The sequence below is a fragment of the Lepidochelys olivacea genome (assembly GCF_965140295.1).
Source record: "Lepidochelys olivacea isolate rLepOli2 genome assembly, chromosome: 9".
NCBI classification, from domain to species: Eukaryota; Metazoa; Chordata; order Testudines; family Cheloniidae; genus Lepidochelys; species Lepidochelys olivacea.
In genome coordinates, this window is record NC_140419.1 from 100430599 (window position 1) to 100450358 (window position 19760).

A 19760-nucleotide genomic window follows, 5' to 3' on the forward strand; every position below is an offset into this window, starting at 1 on the left:
TGGCATTCAATGTACTTCTTGTTTACCGCTTGCGGAGTTAGGGCAGGGACAGGGTTTGCATGATACCAGCTTGGTCTCCATAGTATCAGTAACCGATTAGGGCTGGTTTATATCCTGCTTCCTTTGTCTCTCCAGTCATTATAAGCCACTGTGACCGCCTGTCCTCTGCTACCCTGCTCTTTGTCTCCCATACCCTCTCTTGCTACCCTGGGCCTGATACTCCCTAGCGTCTCTGGAGTTTGGTTGCTCCAATTCTCTCAGGTTGTTTGAAAATTTAGAACAGTATTGGTGCTCTTGGAGACACCTCTACACTTAGCTGATATTGCAGCAATTGTGTCCATATGGCAGCCAATTACAGTGCAAAATAATTACCGCAAAGCTCTGGTTGATGCTGACAAATAACGCCCCACCCCCAACACGCGATCACAATAAATCCAACGCTCACCTTAGGGTCTTTGCGGCCAAATCCAGAAACATAGTCATTTATCAAGTTAAAAATAAACCCTCTGTCCATAAATGTCAAGCAGCGCTGCAGAAAGCACAGTGAAGCATGTCAGCAATCATTAGAAAAGAACGTCACCATCCTAAATCTTCTCTACACCCCAAGAGTCAATTCACCAAGAGTCCTGCCAAGAGTCAAGTCCTTCTGCAGGGCTACTCAAGTCCCATGTGATCTATAAACTTTTTTCTCTGAAATGTACTGGATGATCTCACTTCAGCCTTGAAGGGGCAAGAGAAACATTAAATGTGTGACAGGTTTCAGAGTAGCAGCCGTGTTAGTCTGTATTCGCAAAAAGAACAGGAGGACTTGTGGCACTTTAGAGACTAACAAATTTATTTGAACATAAGCTTTCGTGAGCTACGGCTCACTTCATCAGATGCATTCAGTGGAAAATACAGTGGGGAGATTTTATATAAACAGAGAACATGAAACAATGGGTCAACTGCTGGAAATGGCCCGCCTTGATTACTACTACAAAAGGTTTTTTTTCCTCTCCTGCTGGTAATAGCTCACCTTACCTGATCACTCTCGTTACGGTGTGTATGGTAATGTTGGATCATATTAAAGTAGTTCTGTATTAAAATCACAAATGAGTTTGATTCCCCATAGTTTAAATTTAAATTCCAGGATATTACTGATTAAGAGCTCTCTTGGTTTTTGGTGCTGTTTCTCTCCCTCCGTGTGTGAAACTTGCAAGCTGCTAATTGTGTCAGTACATTCTAAGACAGAGTCTGTTCTCAAAGCAATTCTTTGTAACAACAACTACTCACACAGAGAGAGACTCAAAGCAATACTCATTCAGTTATTATCCACACCAAGCATCCATCCACATACATCCTCTATCTCTATTTTAATCACAATTGTTAACAAAGCGAGATGAATACAACAATAGAAACAGCACCCAGAGACTCCCCGCCCTTTTGTTGTATTCATCTCGCTTTGTGATTAAAACAGAGATAGAGGACGTATGTGGATGGATACTTGGTGTAGATAATAACTGAATGATCAGGGAGGTGCCAGCCTAAGAATCCAGTGTCCATCAGCCGAAGAAGGCGTCAAGTGGAAATAACCAGAGGACCCCCGGAGGGCAGACTGGAATCCACCCAACATTCTCAAGGATGGGAGAACCAAAGAACAAGATAACATCTGGCAGCACGGAGTCGTCAGGAATGTGCCATCTGCTGACTGATTCAGCAACAGCATGATGAAGCAATTCCCACAGACTGGCATAGGAAGAAACTCCTATAACAATGGACTCTAGAAAGTGAGAACTTTGGGGTCTGATTCTGCAAACCAACTTCCAGGAGCATCAGATGAGCATCTGACGAGGCCCTGCTCCCTCCTCATGTCCAGGCCACCTGGCCAGTGGCTTGGCACAAGCAACTCTAAGGCTGGTAACTATGATAACAATCTTGCAGAACCTGTGTGTGTGTGTTTGTATGAATGAATGTGTGAATAAATATGAGATTGAATGGAATGTTATAGCTATAACTAACTGCTTACTATGATTCTTTCTGTATTCACAATAAATGTGGTATTTTGCCTTTTCCCCTTTAATAAGATCCTGCTGGTTTTTATTTTATTGGTATAACAGTAACACCCACTGTTTCCATGTTCTCTGTGTATATAAAATCTCCCCACTGTATTTTCCACTGCATGCATCCAATGAAGTGAGCTGTAGCTCACGAAAGCTTCTGCTCAAATAAATTAAATGTGCGCGCACTCATTTTAATCAAAGCTTTGGCACAGCTGCTAGGTATGATGGCAGGCCCCATATTAAAAGTGGAGAGTCCTCATTGCTTCTTACCTGCAACAAAAGCTAACCATGACAGAAAGAGCCGGAGTCACTGGACCTGCAAGGATGACGCAGCCAAGCCATGTTTGCCTGGCTTGTGAATTCACAGCCTGTTCAGTGCTAGCTGTCTTTTATTTATTTAGCCTGGGAGAGAGCAGGAAATGACTGACCTTCAGGAAGTTGGCCAAGCTAAAGCTGACACTCCTTGACTCCTCGGGGATTTCACTGTAGCGAATAGTCACGTGGGGAATTAGGGCAAGAAGCAGCGACTGTAAAACCCGATGGTAGGATTCAGGAAACCGCTGGGCTCTGGGAAGCTGAAACCAAACACAAACCACAGTGCACAATCAGGTCTGAGAGGCGTCACTGTGCAAGCTCCCTTTAATCACTCACAGAAAGAAATGTTGAGCTACACACCAGAAAATAATGTGGCGGGGACACTACAGGAGAATAGCCTACTACTGCTACCAACTAACAGAGCTACTCCTTTAGCTCAAGTACAGGAGGTCTGTGCTGCACTGACCATAAGAAAAAGACCACAAATGTTTACAGCGACATAAAGTTACAATGGAGGGGAAGTGAGGAGAGAGAAGAAAAAAGAATCTGGCTGGGAGTTTTCTGGTTTGTTTAGAAAGATTTACACTTTTTTTTTTTTGAAGATCAAGTTTGCAAAGTAGCTGTCTGAATGAATATTGCCTTGTGACATCTCTCGTACGGGTCATGGGCAGTCACGCTTACCTTGATTTTGTTTTCCTCTAACAGGTACATTGCCATCGACTTTGCCAGCGCTTCAAAGAAAAACCAGGAGTACTAGAACAAAGAAATGGAGGTCAGTTCAATCTCCCAGTAAGATCGAGCGCATTGGTCTGAATCAGAAAATGCAGGACTGTAATGACTGGAGGAGTAATACGAATGACCGTTTAAACCAAGCGCATCCCTGAAATCAACGGGTCTCCCTCAGGTGCAAGGGTCTGCCTGGAGAAGATCCACTTGGAGGAGCAGGGGCTGTGTTGAAGTTGCAAAGGCACATAGGAAGGGCCAGCTGATGCCACCGGGGCTGGAATGGGGGGTAAGGCAGCGCGTGACTGGGTCCAAAGAACGTTACGCATGGACAGAGGGAGAGCACAGAAAGGGCAGTGTTCCTAGGCTACAGGAGGCAGAAATGTGGGGTCTCCCGGGGAATGCAAAATCAGCACTGTAAGGAACACTCCCCCTGAGTGGAGTCTGGAAAGGAGCGAGATTGTACGTCAGCTGAACGAGTACACTTGCACACGGAGAAATCCACAAGGTGCATCATACTAGGAATCACAGTCACAGCTGTCCCTCCAGCAGGGAGAGCAGGGATCAGTGTCTGCTAGGAGGGGGGCCTGGGAACAGATTACAAAGGCTCGCCCGGGCACACTGAGGCTCTGATCCTGTGGATGGGTTTGAGAGGGCAGAAGCGGCTTTGTAACATGGAGCCCCTGACCTTTCCCCCTTTCTTCTCCGACAGTTTATAGTAAATGGCCAGCTACCCCTTTACCTTGAGCAGCTTATTGATGGCTAGAAAATCTGCTGACTGCTTGAGCACTGTGGCCATTGCGATGGCCAGGATTTCATGGGTCGTCTTCACATGTGAGGCACTGGGTCTCTCTGCACGGAAGCCATACTACAAAGGAACAGGGACATCGTCAGGCCAGTGAGGTGCTTTCTCGCAGTGAGGAATTTACCAGACCAGAGCATGGTCCTGACTGACCTTTATGAAGGACCGTAAGTAATGATCTAGACCTTCCTCATGGCACTTGGACACGATGTGGAGAAGAACCCTACAAAAACAAACCATAGGGTTCTGCTCACTACAGAGCACTCGGTGATGTGCAAGGCTTAGCTCATCCAGCTGGCGAACAGAGAGCATTCGGGCTTCATCCGACTACAACAGTAGCCTAGCAGCCAGAGGCCCTGCGGCTGGTGTGATCAGACACATCTCCTGAGTCTGAGCCCTTTGGCAGGAGGAGGTTCATCCCAGAGACATTCTAGCCCGACGGAATGCCCTCAAACTCCAGTGGGGGTGAGAGAGAGGGGGCTAGGGCATGCCAGAGGCCACCCTGCCCTCTACTCCCAATGTGTGCAAGCCTGCAGCGTTTGGCGAAACTTTATGGGCCTGATTCTGCTCTCTGACTGGTGTAAGTCACAAGGCGCTGCAGCAGAGAGGCAGCGGTGTCACAAGTGAACCAGGCCCCAGAGATGTTTAACACACCACTTGGTTTACCTGCATTTTGACTGGGCCTTAGATCACCAGGAGCAAAAGCTGTTTTAAAAAGCAACTTTACTATTCACTGCTAGGCCTGGGGTTTCCTCTCTGCGTCTCTCTCAGCTGGGGCAAGAGAGACCTGCAGCCCAGCCAGCTGCCCTCTGGCTTTCACCCCCTCGCCCAGACTGGGGCTTGCAAACACTGCAAAGGGATTTTCAAATTCCAACACAAGCTAGTTTTCACTGGAGATTTAAAACCTGTGGAACCTTCCCACTGGCCCTGGGAACCTATTTTTTCTCAAAATTGAAATCAACCCAGCAGAGTCATTGGAAGGGGCCAGCTGAGCAACGTCCACCCGCATTCCTCTTCGCACTGAGTCTTCTCCTCCAGACCCTTCTGCCAGGAACACTCCATGGCTCCACTCCCCAGTAACCTCTCCAAACCCTTTCCTCCTGAATGACTCTTCTGCACAGGGGCGGCGAGATGTATGGGCCCATGGTGCCCGCACTACACCAATATGCCAGCATGGGGGCCCGACTCCACCGAAGTTCAGAGCTGGGTCTCTCCTGCCGCCCCCGGGCGATTTAAAAGGGCCCCCACTGCCATCACCAGCAGCGCAACGGGGCAAGGGCACCGTCCTGCCCGCCCGCTCCACTTCTGGAAGCAGCCGGCATGTCCTTGTAGCCCCTGGGGGGGCATCTCCACATGCTGCCCCCGCCCTGAGCTGTGGCCAGTGGGACCTGCAGGAGCAGTGCCTGTGGGCAGCGGCACCTGGAGACCCTTCCGGCCCCTGGCCTACGAGCTGCTGTCAGTGGGGGGTGTGGGTTGCTTTCGGGAGCTGCCCAAGGTAAGCACTGCACCCCTCTTCCAGCTCCTACACCCCTGCGCCAGGCCAGACCCCACAACCAAACTCCCTCCCAGAGCCCGCCCCCGCACCCCAAACCCCTGCGCCAGGTCAGACCCCACAACCAAACTCCCTCCCAGAGCCCGCCCCCTGCACCCCAAACCCCCGCACCAGGCCAGACCCCACAACCAAACTCCCTCCCAGAGCCCGCCCCCTGCACCCCAAACCCCTGCGCCAGGCCAGACCCCACAACCAAACTCCCTCCCAGAGCCTGCCCCCTGCACCCCAAACCCCCGCACCAGACCAGACCCCACAACCAAACTCCCTCCCAGAGCGTGCCCCCTGCACCCCAAACCCCCGCACCAGGCCAGACCCCACAACCAAACTCCCTCCCAGAGCCCGCCCCCTGCACCCCAAACCCCTGCGCCAGGCCAGACCCCACAACCAAACTCCCTCCCAGAGCCTGCCCCCTGCACCCCAAACCCCTGCGCCAGGCCAGACCCCACAACCAAACTCCCTCCCAGAGCCTGCCCCCTGCAACTCCTCCTGCACCCCAACCCCTTGCCCCAGTCCAGAGCCTGCCCCCTGCACCCTCTCCCATACCCCAACCCCCTGCCCCAGCCCAAAGCCCGCACCCAAACTCCCTCCCAGAGCCTTAGGCAGGGGAGTGGGGTAGCAGGACTCGGACCCGCACCGCCAATGTTATACAAACCTGCCACCCCTGCATCTTAACCATAAGCTGTGTATTAAGGGGAATGAGACTTTATACATGGCCATGCAGCACCATGCACGTTCAGCACGAGGATCCATGGGTCATAGAATCATAGAATATCAGGGTTGGAAGGGACCTCAGGAGGTCATCTAGTCCAACCCCCTGCTCAAAAGCAGGACCAGTCCCCAATTAAATCTTGAACCTGGGGCCCCTGGGTCGCCGGGCAGCCTTCATATCCCAACAGCCATCCAGCAGCTTACTAGCACAGGGTGGGCTAAGCGGCTAATGTAATCCTAGCCCCACGAGGGGCACCGTCCACAGGAGTCCTGACTGAAGGAGCGCCTGACCCACCGATTGGCCCAGCTGCACTATTTCAGCCAGAAAGAGGCACAGGAAGTTGGCTGTGCAAGTGGTGAGCTCCTGGCTTCCTGCTACATTGGACCTGCCTTCCAGTCTTGCCTGCTTCCCTGCCTTGTTCCTGCTTCCCTGTCCAGCTCGGGGTACCTGTCCCTGCTCTTCCGGCTCTGACATCCTGCTCAGACCTCGAGGCCTCACCGCCCATGTCCCAGCCCATAACAAGCAGTGCTGTGAAAGTGATTCTTAATAATATTAGAGTCGAACTGATTCTAATTCAGGCTCTAGGACCTGGTGGGAAGTGACAGCTCAGAGTAGACAAGTGACTCTAGTCTCACTCAAACAATGTCAGGATCCTCAAGACAATTAGGGTCAGATTCTGCAAGCTTTACTCATGTTGAGTAACATTTACGCCTGCCCCAAACAGGACCACTCACAAGAGCAAATCCTACCCTGCACAGCTCAGAAAGAGCCTGGCCCTCCAAAAATAAAGTTTTGAAGCCAAGAAGTAAAATAACAAAAGAGGGAGAATCAAATTCCCCTGATCTCTGACTTCATCTCCAAATACTTTTAAATAAAGGCAAGATCTTTTGCTAAAGCAAGCTGACTTCCCGCTCTGTTTTGTGGAGGTCAGTAAGACCTTTAAGAGAAATGTGAGTTGCGGGAATGCTAAGTTTTTTCTTTTTTTGATGATGGAATGTCAGAATTCCTTTGGAAAAGTCTGAATTACAGCCTCATATTTATAATGGAAGAAAGCAGCACTGGTTAGCAGACTCTTACATGGTGCAGTTGACAGCTACTTCATCCTCCTGGCTCACATTTGTGAGGACTCTGAACAGTTGCGTAAGAATTACCGGTAGAAACTGTATCATCACTTGGCTTTCCATGGCGTGCAAACACTAGAATAAAGGTTCAAAACACATGGCTATTAGCCTGATATGTTACAGATGTTGCTCTCTGTTTACTTTGCACAGAATCTTTAGCACCAGTGTAGGCATTAATAAAGGCCAGGCCTCTTCCCAGTTGGAAAGAAGGAAGGAGAGGTTGGAATTACCCAGCCAGCTGCTCACACCAGCAAATGTAAATCATTTCCAGGGCTCATAAATACAACCCTCAGTTGTGCCCGGACAGCTTGAGCGCGGTCTTGGAGCAACTCAGCTGCCTTTACAAGAAGTCACGTGCTCGCTCCGAAGGGCCCCATATATCCAAACGGTTAAAGCTGAAGTTTTGATCCCAACTCTCTTTTTGTGATTAGGGGAAAACTTTCAAAAGCAACTCCGGCACTTTGGTGCCTAACTCCCACTGATGTGCAAGGGTACTCAGGCTCCCAAGTGCCCACTTTTGAACATGGGACTTAGGAGCTTTCGAAAGTTTGACCCTGTGAGTTTAAATATGAACTCACTGACGTCACTCAGCCATTCCCCAGGCCCAAGTCCATATTTAGGGACCTAAATAAAAGTGGCCTCATTTTCAGAGGTGCTAAGCTCTGCCTCAGACATGGACTCCCTCTACAGCCTTGACAATGTGACAACATCTCTGTCTCAGTTTCCCCATCTGTGAAAGAGGCCTATCTCAGGGGGTTGAGGCTTCATTAGATTATGTTTGTAAAGTGTTTTGAACATGGAAACTACTATTTAAGTGCTCGCCATTATTATTAAAAGTGTGATTATTTTTATTCCTTAAACCAATATTTAGATCTATGACATAGATCCAATGATTTTTAACGCTAAATGATCTACCTCTTTGCTATTGAATCACACTTGAAGACAAGTTCTTATCATAAAGCTATCAGAAGGGGTGTACAGAAAGTTTTTGTTCTGTTCAGAAGTTACTGTTTATAAAAACTTGGGCCTGATCCTACAACCCACCTTCCGATTTCAGTGGGATCACTCACTTGCATCAGGATTGGGGTTCCTTTAAAACTAAAATTCAATTCTGAGCTATTGGCCACAGGGGCCAAATTTCACGCTGGCAAAAAAAAAAAAAAGGTGTACACAGGTTATAAATTTCTGAAAATAAGAGACGACGCTAATCCAAGGGCCTCTTCAGTACCTACAGTAGCTTGAGATTACAGGTGTAATATAAACGATCATTACACCTTTGGGAAATCATTGATGCCAACTAGGTTCAATGTAGCAAACCCACCTGCGATACCAGGAAACATTCTATGCCTTATGTGCCTGTGACATCTGCCAGTCGAGAGAATTACTCCCACGTTTACGGGAAACTGCTGGTATGAATGGGCACTATTTGGACTTTTACCACTAGAGGGCGCCCGGAAGCTGCACAAATGCCTCTACGTTCACACCCTCATAAAAATCAGAATGAACGTGAAAACAGCGGCGAGCATTTCTGAGCGAATCACGCAGGCAGAGAGGAGAGCACACTTCTGAAAGAGCAGAACCCGGGGCACATTAACTCGGGTGAAGGAGGGCGTTGTATTTTAACATGCGCTGCTCAGGATCTCACAAGGACAGTGACCCTGGCCTCATTCTAGTTTTTGAGGGTCTGACCCAATTTCCAATGCTGTCAATGGAAAACTCTTGTCAACATCAGTGGGAGCTGGGTCAGACCCTAATGGGTGCGGAGAGGAGGGTCCTTTCTCACAGGGGCTCCGCCGTTCCCTCAAAACAGACCCTGCTGCAGTGTGTGCCAGACATCTGAGCAGAACCAATTATCTGTGCTGTGCCAGGAGACGCATGGCACTTCACAGCTCGTGGGTCCCTGCATTGAGGCGTTTGCAGTACAAAGAGATAGGGCAGAGGAGGAAATGACATCAGAAAAGGGGGGGGGGCTTCCCTGACATCAGGGAAGGACTGGACTGGTCTGTAACATAGTGCGCCATTGCGTTTGGTGAACGGTCTCTCTTTAGCTTCTTGATATTTAATTTTAACACAACATGAAGTGGCTACTGAAGCTACGCCCGCCGCCCGCATGTACGGCGCAGATAACGCAGAAGCATTGCGTCATGCGTTCTAGTGACTAGGGACTAATACTGATGAGCGTACGTATACCAGACTTTTAACTCCGGTGATAAGCCACTTACTTTCTCGGCATGGGGCTGCTGACTCACAGGTCTCCAGAGTTACAGATGCACATACTAGAAAGCATTATTGAGATCAGTAACTCTATTACTGTCCCACAGGAGCCTTTAAAGCCCCATGTGCATACTCCACGTGGAATACTTAGTTGTGACTGAGTGACTTGAAAAGCCCTCTGGGTATCCCCCAATGGACTGTAAAAAAGGTCAGGGAAAGACACTGCTCACCTTCAGATATTTAACAAGCTCTCCTGGCACTTCTTGAGCTCCTGCCTGCACCAGCTGGCAGCACTGGAAGAATTTATGCAGGTGCAAGTCCTGAAAGAGAGATGAAAAAACATACAAAATTCAATTACTAAGCCTCAACCATGGTCAGTCTTTCCTACCCCACGTTCCCCAGATCTGCAAACCTACCTCTATCCGCCTCTGCAGCAGTGCCCGGCGCGTGGCGTAGCCTGATCTCAGCCCTGCCAGGTCCTCTTCAACTGCATCCCAGTTCCCTAGAGCCCAGCCCATGCAGAGCCCTGCTCCCTGCCTTTTCAGATGCACACAGAAGCATGGCCACATAGCCACCCTCTTCAAACGACTCCTCTGGCTCCCTGTTCTTCTCAGCATTAGCGCAAAACAGCGGCCTCAGTAGGCTTGCACCAATCTGCATCACAATTGTGTCTTTCTGGCTAGCCCCTCCCCACACAGTCTGCTCAGCATCAGCCTCCTCCTGCCCCTTCTTAGTCCCAGCACTGGTGGGGCAAAAGCTTTCTCCTCCTAGCTCCTAATATTTGAAACAGCCTCGCTGTGTCCGCCTGCCTCACGGATCCCCTCCTTTCTCCCCTGCCTATGTCCCTTCCTTTCTCTCTCCCTCTGATCTTACAGTTTATTAGTGGGGTATTTACCTCTGAAAAGGTTTGGGGGCACAGTTTGTACGAAGGGTGCAGCGTACGTGGGCTTGTGCTGTTGCTACCCACAGTACCACACAGGTAAGAGCGAAAAGCACGCTTAAACATCACAGAAGGCATAAAAAGCCCCAGCGAAAATGAGCCAGCTGCACACCAAGGCCAGGTCTACACTTACAAATCTCAGCCTGGCCTAGCTCCGGCACTCAGGGGTGTGAAAAATCCCCACCTCTGAGCACCTAAGCTCTGCTGTCCTATCGTCCGGTGTAGACACAGCTCAGTCGATGGAAGCACGTTGCTGTCACTCAGCAGGGAGGTGGAGTTCCACACCGATGGAAAACCCCTTCCAAGGCTGTGGTCCGCGTCTACACTATAGGGTTATGCTGGCACAGCTCTGGGGCTAGAGTCCCCCTAGTGTCGACACGGCCTTGAATATGGCCCACAACGCCGCAGCATTGCTGCACACACAGTGCAGCTCCCTTGACACTCGCACAGTCACAGCGATGATCTCAGGGTCAGGGTCAGGCGCTGGGGATATGGAACCTGTCATCACGAGTTTGACCTACTCAGGAGGGTCAGGTGAACAATTTTCCATATTTCCTACGAGAAAAGGGGCTTGTGACTCAACGAAGGTTGTTGCGGAAAGTGCTGTCTGGGGCGAAGTGTGACACTTGGTCAAGACCCCAAAACTTTTCTTTTGGGGATGAAAAGACAAAATTGCCTATAGGAAAAATGCATTTTCCAACCAGCTCAGCGACTCAGGCTTCCATAGCGCCTGTGGGTTGTAGCGTGACCAGCAAAGGGAATACCAGCACGTCTTGCGGCTCTCTCTCAGCTCTGACTGCTCCTTACGCTCCCAGTCCAGAAGAAGGGAGAGAAGAGGAAACAAGCTGTAACCTGCTATTACATAGACTCTCCCAGTTCTATGCTGCAGAGCTCTGATCCCTTTCTTAATACCCTAAACCCAGCAGCAACAGCGTAGTTCAAATCATTTTATTCCAACGCTCCCTCCAAGCTCATCGTTACAAGGTCTTGCTACCACTATGCTCCTGGCGAGGAATGAGACGGTGCGCTTACCTGGGTGTAAATGGTTGATTCCAAGTGGATTTTGATCTTCAACAGTGGCTTTGCTCCATCGACCCATTTAACATCAACGCTCGGCTGCTACGAACAGGAAATAACAAATAAATTGGTTAGTCTCTAAGGTGCCACAAGTCCTCCTTTTCTTTTTGTGAACACAGACTAACACGGCTGCTACGCTGAAACCAGAAAATATTCAGCTACTTGGTTGCAGACATTTGCAGATGAGAACAAGGCTTTATGCAGCCGGCTCTTTATTCAGCCCCGCATTTAAAGGTTCACTGCCTGCACAAGGTCTGGCGAGAAGGGCTTTGCCTGGCACAGGAGAATGGAGTCGTCCTTCAACCCAGAGTGCACCCTACAGCCACTCTGTTCCCAGCCTGCAGCAGGGAACGTGGCCTGCGGCACTTCATCAGCCACTGAATCCACATAATACATGTGCCCACGAGCCAGGTACCACGCACCACACTGCACCAGGGGAGACACACTGGGACTCACATGGTGAGCATGGAATAAAGGACCAGGAAGAGAGACGGACGTAGCACACGGAGTCCCCTACAAAGCCTGTACTTGTCTAAGGCCCAGGCAGTAACACCATGGTGCATTAGGGGTCTTTTGCAGCCTACTGATGGTGGGTGAAGTTGGGGCAGGACTTTCTGGGTGGACAGGCATGGCTCAAGATGATCTGTGGGGCAAATGCAAACCCAAGGCTTGAAATGGTACCAGACGTAGCTTTCTTCTCTCTACGTTTAAGCGTATTTTAAAAGCTCTTCCTACCCTGCGCGACTCCATGTCCCCAGGGCTCAGGTAGCCAGGTGGAAGATTGGCTGAAACGGGTAAATGCTGCTCAAAGGTGATAATTCGACCATCCTTCAGCAAAGGGAGCCAGGCAAATCCCACTGCGAAAAGAGTTAATGAGCAAGGGTTAATGTACCCACACAGGTGTGCATTCAGCCCAGTTTCTCATGAGACTCGGGAGCCGTGGCCCAGACTCACCCGCCCAGGGAAGCTAACCCAGCGACTGGGAACTGTCCTCCACCCGCCTTACTCTGACAAAATCCCTTCCGCAGAGTCAGCGGCTGAAATTCACGTGACACCAACTGCGACCCTCAGTGGGGCTGCATGGCAAATAGCCTTTGTGCTGGTTTAATTCACAATGTGAACTTCCCCCAGCGAGCATTGCCTGAGGGAGGACTGCAGGCACAGATGCCCAGATCAATAGGACCTCAAAGTTACACATACGCCCTGATCCTGCACCAGCCTGCCACTTTACTCCCATGGGTAGTCCCATTGCAGTCAGTGGGACTTCTCATGCAAGTAAAGGTAAGAATATGCAGAAGAGTTTGCAGGAGAAGAATGAGGGGGTATTTGATAGCTGCTTTCAACTACCTGAGAGGTGGTTCCAAAGAGGATGGTTCTAGACTATTCTCAGTGGTAGAAGATGACAGGACAAGGAGTAATGGTCTCAGGTTGCAGTGGGGGAGGTTTAGGTTGGATATTAGGAAAAACTTTTTCACAAGGAGGGTGGTGAAACACTGGAATGCGTTACCTAGGGAGGTGGTAGAAACTCCTTCCTTAGAAGTTTTTAAGGTCAGGCTTGACAAAGCCCTGGCTGGGATGATTTAATTGGGGATTGGTCCTGCTTTGAGCAGGGGGTTGGACTAGATGACCTCCTGAGGTCCCTTCCAACCCTGATATTCTATGATTCTATGATGGAGGCAGTACTTTGTATTTTAGTAGCCACTAATCCATTGTGTTGCTTCTTGTAGTAGGGGGTTACATGATTCATTTGTTCATAAGAAGATGAAAACAGACTAGTACCTTAAATTACAAACAGTGTTTTCTTTTTATTCAGCTCTTTACATTTATTCCCATCGCTGAGTTTTAGATTTTAAGGGCTATAACTTAAGGAGAAAACATACCTGGAGTTTCAATGGAGTCCTGTTTTTTCATTGATGCCTTGGTGTTAATTTCACAGCTGACATGATAGAAGGTGAAGAGCAAATGATGCTTTTGATGGAGATGAATTGGAAGCTCAATTTTAATCTAAAATGATACCATGACAGATAATACTGGATTTATAATTGTCAAGTTATACTGTAAGCTCTCTTATTTACTGAAGTTTTACTGTCATTTTCAGAATCACACATTGTGTTGCAGATATTTCTGCACACCTTTGAACTCGACCGTGTAACAGTTTCATCACAACTGTGTATTACTTGTACATTGTGACCATAACCTTACAGTAATAACACCACATACTAGGAAAGCAAGAGACCAGCAAACAAACTGACATTAAAAACTGAAAATCACTGAGCAGATGGGCCGATGCTCATTTCCCCCCCGTTCCATATCCAGTTGTATAGAAAGAGGTGCTGAAGTTCTCTATGGCTTTGGGAAACCCATGAAAGACTACTACTTCCCGCAGCTGTTCTAGAGTTGAGTTTTTACCTCATCGTAGAATTCTGGACTTTGGTTATGATGCAACACGATGGCATAGGCATTTGCTGTCAGGACGGGTCCTCCAGGCTTGCCATAGATACACTGGAATGAAGGCAAGTGACATGTTGGATCAAAGGCAGCTGTCACTCAATTTTGCCAACCAGAATAATGAAATACATTGGAAACAGAAAATACTGACATTTTTCTAGATGCTCTTTTCCATCTTGGAAAGACCATTTGACTGGAGGATAGGTCCATCAATGGCTATTAGCCAGGATGGGCAGGGATGGTTTGCCAGAAACTGGGAATGGGTGTCAGGGGATGGGTCACTTGAGGATTCCCTGTTCTGTTCATTTCCTCTGAAACACCTGGCATTGGCCACTGTTGGCAGACAGAATACTGGGCTAGATGGACCTTTGGTCTGACCCAGTATGGCCATTCTTGGGTTCTTATGGAGACACTCAGTACTACGCCATATTAACCCAACAAAGTGCCCAATTCTATATACATTTGTTTACGGTTTCAAAAATGGATTATGACCCAACCTTCAAAGCTTGGGCATCAGCTTCATCTGAGTCCTTGAATTCCATGCAGACCACGATATTCCTTGCCTGGATTGAAGAAGAATGGGAGAGTAAGCTACAAGTTTTAGATCGGAGACGTGGTGAGCGTCTGTACGGCCCGTGTTCCACGTGACTCACCTTTGCAAATGTTTTCTGGCTGTCATATTTTAAATGCAAGGGGTACACGTAGAGACGATTTTTGTAAATAGTGAAGGGATAACGGTATTTCGCCACGTCTGGGACAAACTCCTCCACCTCAACGGTGATGTTCTCATGGCCCTTTTCAAAAGGCTTTATAGGGATGTAAGAGGCAGTAACACAATCTAAAGAGGAAGGAGAAGTTGAGATAAGCAGGTGTCTGACAAACATGGGAAAGACAGCAAATGCAACATGCCACTGCACATTTGACACTCTGCCTTTGCCATCACATCCAGGGCTCTCACTGCAGTCAGAGAGCCATGGGTACATGCCCCAAGGTAGAGCCTGTTCCATGCTACTGGGCCAACTTCTCCTGTCAGTCACTGGACAGCCACCCCTTCAAAGGATCATTAGACTAGTGCAGCCAGAGCTGCCGATTTCCTAAAGCTTGAAAACGAAAGTACATGGATGTGTTCCTTAAGAGAAACCTTTGCTGTTAAGCTCCAGTGAGCTGTAGCTCACGAAAGCTTATGCTCAAATAAATTGGTTAGGCTCTAAGGTGCCACTAGTCCTCCTATTCTTTTTAAAATATCAGTTTCACTATGTGAGTTGCTCATTATCTAACACTGTAAATTCTAGATATTCCTCAGCCATATTCTAGAGAAGCGCGCTATAAATGTTAGCGGTATGGTTAGCACAGTCAATATTTACTTTCTGATTTGTGTTTCTTACTTGAGAATTCCAGAGGGATGCACTCGATAGTGACATTTAAGTGGCCTGGGATAACCTGGAGTTTTGTCTTCTCTGGCCTGTATTAGAAAGCAAGAACAAACTCACCAATCTTGAAAATTCAAGCATGAACAAATTAGCCCCAAATATTTGATCTCTACCGGTGGTTTAGAAACACTCTCGCATCCACACATACTATTTTAAAGAATATTCAAATGCCCACACAGTCGCTACACCAGTTCCTTACACTCACTTCCTAAACTCTGCCAGCAGCTTCAGCAGATCCTCGCTAGAGAGTTTGCCACTGTCTTGTTTATAGAGAGGAGAGAATTTCCCGTCAAGATCCAGAGTACCTTGAGAGTCTTTGAAAACTGGCCTGCAAAAAACAAAAGTGGACACATTTCCCGAGCATTAGTATCAGGCAGCTGTGTGGCTACACACACCAGTCTGTGACACACTCAGCTTCTGCAGCTCCCAAGTGCTGTGCTCTGCCCTGCTATTAACAGTGTATGGAGCAGGAACTGACCCACAGCCCATCTGTGTCGGGGGAATCTTGTCATTGACTTCAGCGGGCTTGGGGACAAGCTCAAAGGGTGAGATTCACTCCTGTGCAGGCAACACACACAAGGGCTATGCAACACAAATACTCTAACCAGCACACTGGTGGTGTGTAGGGTCTGTGCTAGCTCTCCGCAAAGGAATGAACAGCATCCTATGGAAGCTCTTCAGCATGTCCTTGCAATATGAAAACTCTGCTCAGGAACCGACATGTATGTACCAAGCCACAGCCCACGCTGACATTCAAGAGTCATCACCATCTTGGTTTAGGACCAAACAGCAACCTAGTGGTAGGAATAGGAGACAGTGGGATGAATTTACATCAGTGTCTTCAAGGGTGCTGCACTAAGGGCCAGCTTGGCTCGGTATATGTTTACCCTTAACGAAAGAATATTCGGGGGAACAGATCACGGTCTTTCTTCAGTCATCCAAGAGAATACTAATTAAGTGGAAACAAAGGGAGGAGCTGCAGCTAGGTGGCATCTCTTGGGAATTTCCAGAATTCCAGACTGAACGAGTTAACCTCCACCCCAAAAAACCCACTAACTAAAGGTCCAGTCCTGCAGCCCTTGTCTCCTGGGCAGAGTCACTGAAGCAGAGAGAACATGCATGCAGTCCCTTCAGTCCTTTCTTTGAAAAAGAACTACAGGGGCTACCAGACAGGATCAGACCAATGGACCATCCTGTCCTGAGGCTGACAGTGTCCTGTACTAGCTGCTTCACAGGCAGGTGCAAGACCTTGGCACTAGCAGTTACAGGATAACCTGTCCCCAAGGAAGTTCCCTCCTGACCACAGTAGGCAGAGGTCAGCTCACACCTGAAGCAGGAGGGTTTATAGAGGAGGATGGCTCTAGACTGTTCTCAATGGTAGCAGATGACAGAACGAGGAGTAATGGTCTCAAGTTGCAGTGGGGGAGGTTTAGGTTGGATATTAGGAAAAACTTTTTCACTAAGAGGGTGGTGAAACACTGGAATGCGTTACCTAGGGAGGTGGTGGAATCTCCTTCCTTAGAGGTTTTTAAGGTCAGGCTTGACAAAGCCCTGGCTGGGATGATTTAACTGGGAATTGGTCCTGCTTCGAGCAGGGGGTTGGACTAGATGAACCTCTGGGGTCCCTTCCAACCCTGATATTCTATGATTCTATAGCTACAACTGGTTGGAAATTTTTCACCCACATGGTTTTGGTGAAAAATGCCATTGCTGTTGAAATCCAGACACCTCAACAAATGTGTTGCTTGTCATGAAAATTCCTGGGGGAAGGAAAATGCATTTTTTCTGTTTTGAAATTTTCATTTTGGGGGAAGTTTTGTTTCAGATTTTATTTTACTTTATGGTTTTCATTTTAAAAAAAAATATTTTCACATTATTTCTTGCCATGTCAGCAGTAGTGGTGCACAATGTGACCTAATCTAAGAGCTGAAATATTCTATTTTATTTTTAAAATCAGTAAGGCAGATACTACATCGCAGTGATTGAAACATTTCCTTCTCCAGATCAAAGTGTCTCCTGTTTGTGTTCCAGTGAACAGTCTGGCCCTACTATTACTCTCATGGAATGAAAGAACATAAAAATATTACACATAAAAGTGAAAACAAAATTCAAAATGGAATTTCAGAATTCCAAAATGAACATTTTCCAAATCAGAAATTTTATGGGAATTCCATTTGCCTGGGAAATTTCAAATGTTTTTGTTCCCACATGGAACAAAAACAAAATTTCAAAACGTCAACATTTCCCACAAAACGGAAGTTCCACATTTCGACCAGCTCTATTTATAGCCCTCCCCAGAACTTTTGTTTATTTTATAATCTCGCTCTAGATCTAGGACTCCAGCCAATTGAAATGCTGGCTCAGAAAGACAATACGTAGGGCCAAATTCTGCCCTCAGTTACACTTGTGCAGCCTCCCTGTCTTGAGGAGTTTGGCCCTTAACCCATCACCATGTGGCCTGATTTACAAACAACCAGACAACAACAACTTCAGAAGGACACGTGAGGATTTCAGGACAACTGACCTGGCAGCCCAAGCAAAGGGCATCCTGTACTGCCCAAGCCGACTACACACCTGCTTAGCCAACTTATGAACCTTCTGGGCAGTCTGGAAAAACAAGAGAAAGGATCAACAAGGTGACAGTGGGGTCACACCTTCATAGGACAAGAATTAAAGCGCGACAGCTGTGGGGAAGGAACCATTTTCATTAAAAACAGCTCTTCCCACCTGCAGGAGCAACCTGAGGCCGCTGGTTGTGAGCAGGGCCGAGTCTCTCCTGTGCATAGCAGTTCCACACCCAACTTAGGCCAATGCGGCATCAGGCCCCGCACCGTTCTAGCGTGCTGGGGAAATAATTAAACTCATCTTAAAAATCTACCGCATGTTTCTGAACAGCCAAGCTCTGTTCTGAGAGCCGAGCGGACATCAGCTATGACGCCAGCGCCCAGAGTGAGGCCAGAAATGCCAAGAGCAGCGGTCACCTTAATGGCGCAGGAAGAACCCAAGGTTTGCCAGAAAGGACGAGAAACAACAATTCCCTCTGTATTTTCATGCTTCTCAGAGTATCAGAAGCCCGTGGAGACTAGCCAGCTCCAGGTTATCAGAGGAGTGGCCTGCAGTGCCCTTTGGGAGACCTTGCCATACATAACCTTATCCGGTACCTTCCCCGGGTCGGAGTTCTTGATGTATGGGTCCACACAGTGTGTAATGCTGCCTTGCAACACTTTCTCCACACGGGCAACAAGAAATATCTCCGCATGGGGGTTTGCCACGGAGAAAACTCCCTGAAAGTGAACGAACAGCAGAGAGTTAGAGGCAATTACTCCTCCCACGGCCGCGCTTTCCTCTGGCTCCAATCAGAATGGAGCCTGGTAGCTTCCCTGCTTTGGCACTTTGCAGATTCATGGCACATGTCCATTACTGACATGGCACTGGGGCCATGTGCCCGGTTCCAGCAGGTTGTCACGGTCTGAGCCGGGCCAAAGCCTGAGAGGCCACTGGGATGGTGCAAGCACTCGGTACTTCTCAGAATTGGTGCTAGCTGTGGGACTTGGAAGGTTAAATGGCTCATCAGCTCTTTCTATGCGCCCCAAGCGTGGTAACAGTCAGAACCGTTTGGGTTCCCAGCAGACTGCGGAGCTGGGTGGAGGGGATTCAATAATGAAACCTCCCTCCCCCTCAAAGAAAAGCTACAGCGTATGCTTGAATTATGGACTGGGAGAGTCAAAGGGAGGGAGATGCGCAGCTTCCAGGCACTTTCACTGGCTCCTTCGCAAATCCCAGGTGGCTACATTTCAGGCAGAGTGGGTGACATTATTTGAATTTCAAAATGTTGATAAAAATCGGGAAAAATGTCTACGACTTTTGTTTGCATGTTTTCTCAGTGATCATTCAGGTGACAGAGGGTCATGGGTGAGCGAGGGCTGGATAATTGGGACTGTGCTCTTCGGAGCACGGACCATCTTTTTGTGCTGTTTCTGTACAGCACCTATCACAGTGGGCTCCTGGTCCATGACAAAGGCCCCTAGATGCTACAGCACTCCACATAATCAATCATGTACTGTACATTTTCTGAAGAGTTGCAACATCATCAAAGCTTTTTCCTTGCATATACCATGACAACAAGGAAAGAAAACAGGAAGTCAGTTCCTCACCTGCTTTATATAGCGAAGGTGAGATTCGGGAATTCCGTGAATGAGGTGCTCATTGGTCGAAGTCCCCTTGGGGTGACTGTCGGCAGTTGCTTGGGTGGAGCTGTCCAGGAGCATTTCACGGACCGAGGGAGGATTCAAGTCGACATGGAAGTCAGCTGAGATCTTGCAATTGTTTTTTACGTCAAATAATGCCAGGCTGATGAAGAAAGGCTCGACCTGGGAATTTGAATGAATGT

General features: G+C 48.3%; 1 protein-coding gene across 5 annotated transcripts in view; it reads right to left on the reverse strand.

The window, feature by feature from the left end:
- DOCK11 (dedicator of cytokinesis 11) overlaps positions 1–19760 on the reverse strand; it is a 130622-nt gene that overhangs the window by 49113 nt on the left and 61749 nt on the right. For 2 of the 5 annotated variants that reach the window (XM_084639104.1, XM_084639108.1), the window contains exons 12-29: positions 19525–19740; positions 18520–18654; positions 17895–17977; positions 15576–15698; positions 15326–15402; positions 14594–14778; positions 14438–14503; positions 13902–13994; positions 13373–13496; positions 12228–12349; positions 11448–11534; positions 9706–9795; positions 7218–7336; positions 4033–4102; positions 3820–3945; positions 3036–3107; positions 2468–2614; positions 446–529 (exon numbers count right to left, since the gene is read on the reverse strand). In XM_084639104.1, the coding sequence (XP_084495230.1) occupies positions 446–529; positions 2468–2614; positions 3036–3107; positions 3820–3945; positions 4033–4102; positions 7218–7336; positions 9706–9795; positions 11448–11534; positions 12228–12349; positions 13373–13496; positions 13902–13994; positions 14438–14503; positions 14594–14778; positions 15326–15402; positions 15576–15698; positions 17895–17977; positions 18520–18654; positions 19525–19740 (2019 nt within the window). The remainder of the gene's footprint in view (positions 1–445; positions 530–2467; positions 2615–3035; positions 3108–3819; positions 3946–4032; positions 4103–7217; positions 7337–9705; positions 9796–11447; positions 11535–12227; positions 12350–13372; positions 13497–13901; positions 13995–14437; positions 14504–14593; positions 14779–15325; positions 15403–15575; positions 15699–17894; positions 17978–18519; positions 18655–19524; positions 19741–19760) is intronic. The other 3 variants (XM_084639107.1, XM_084639106.1, XM_084639105.1) reach the window with 3 other exon arrangements.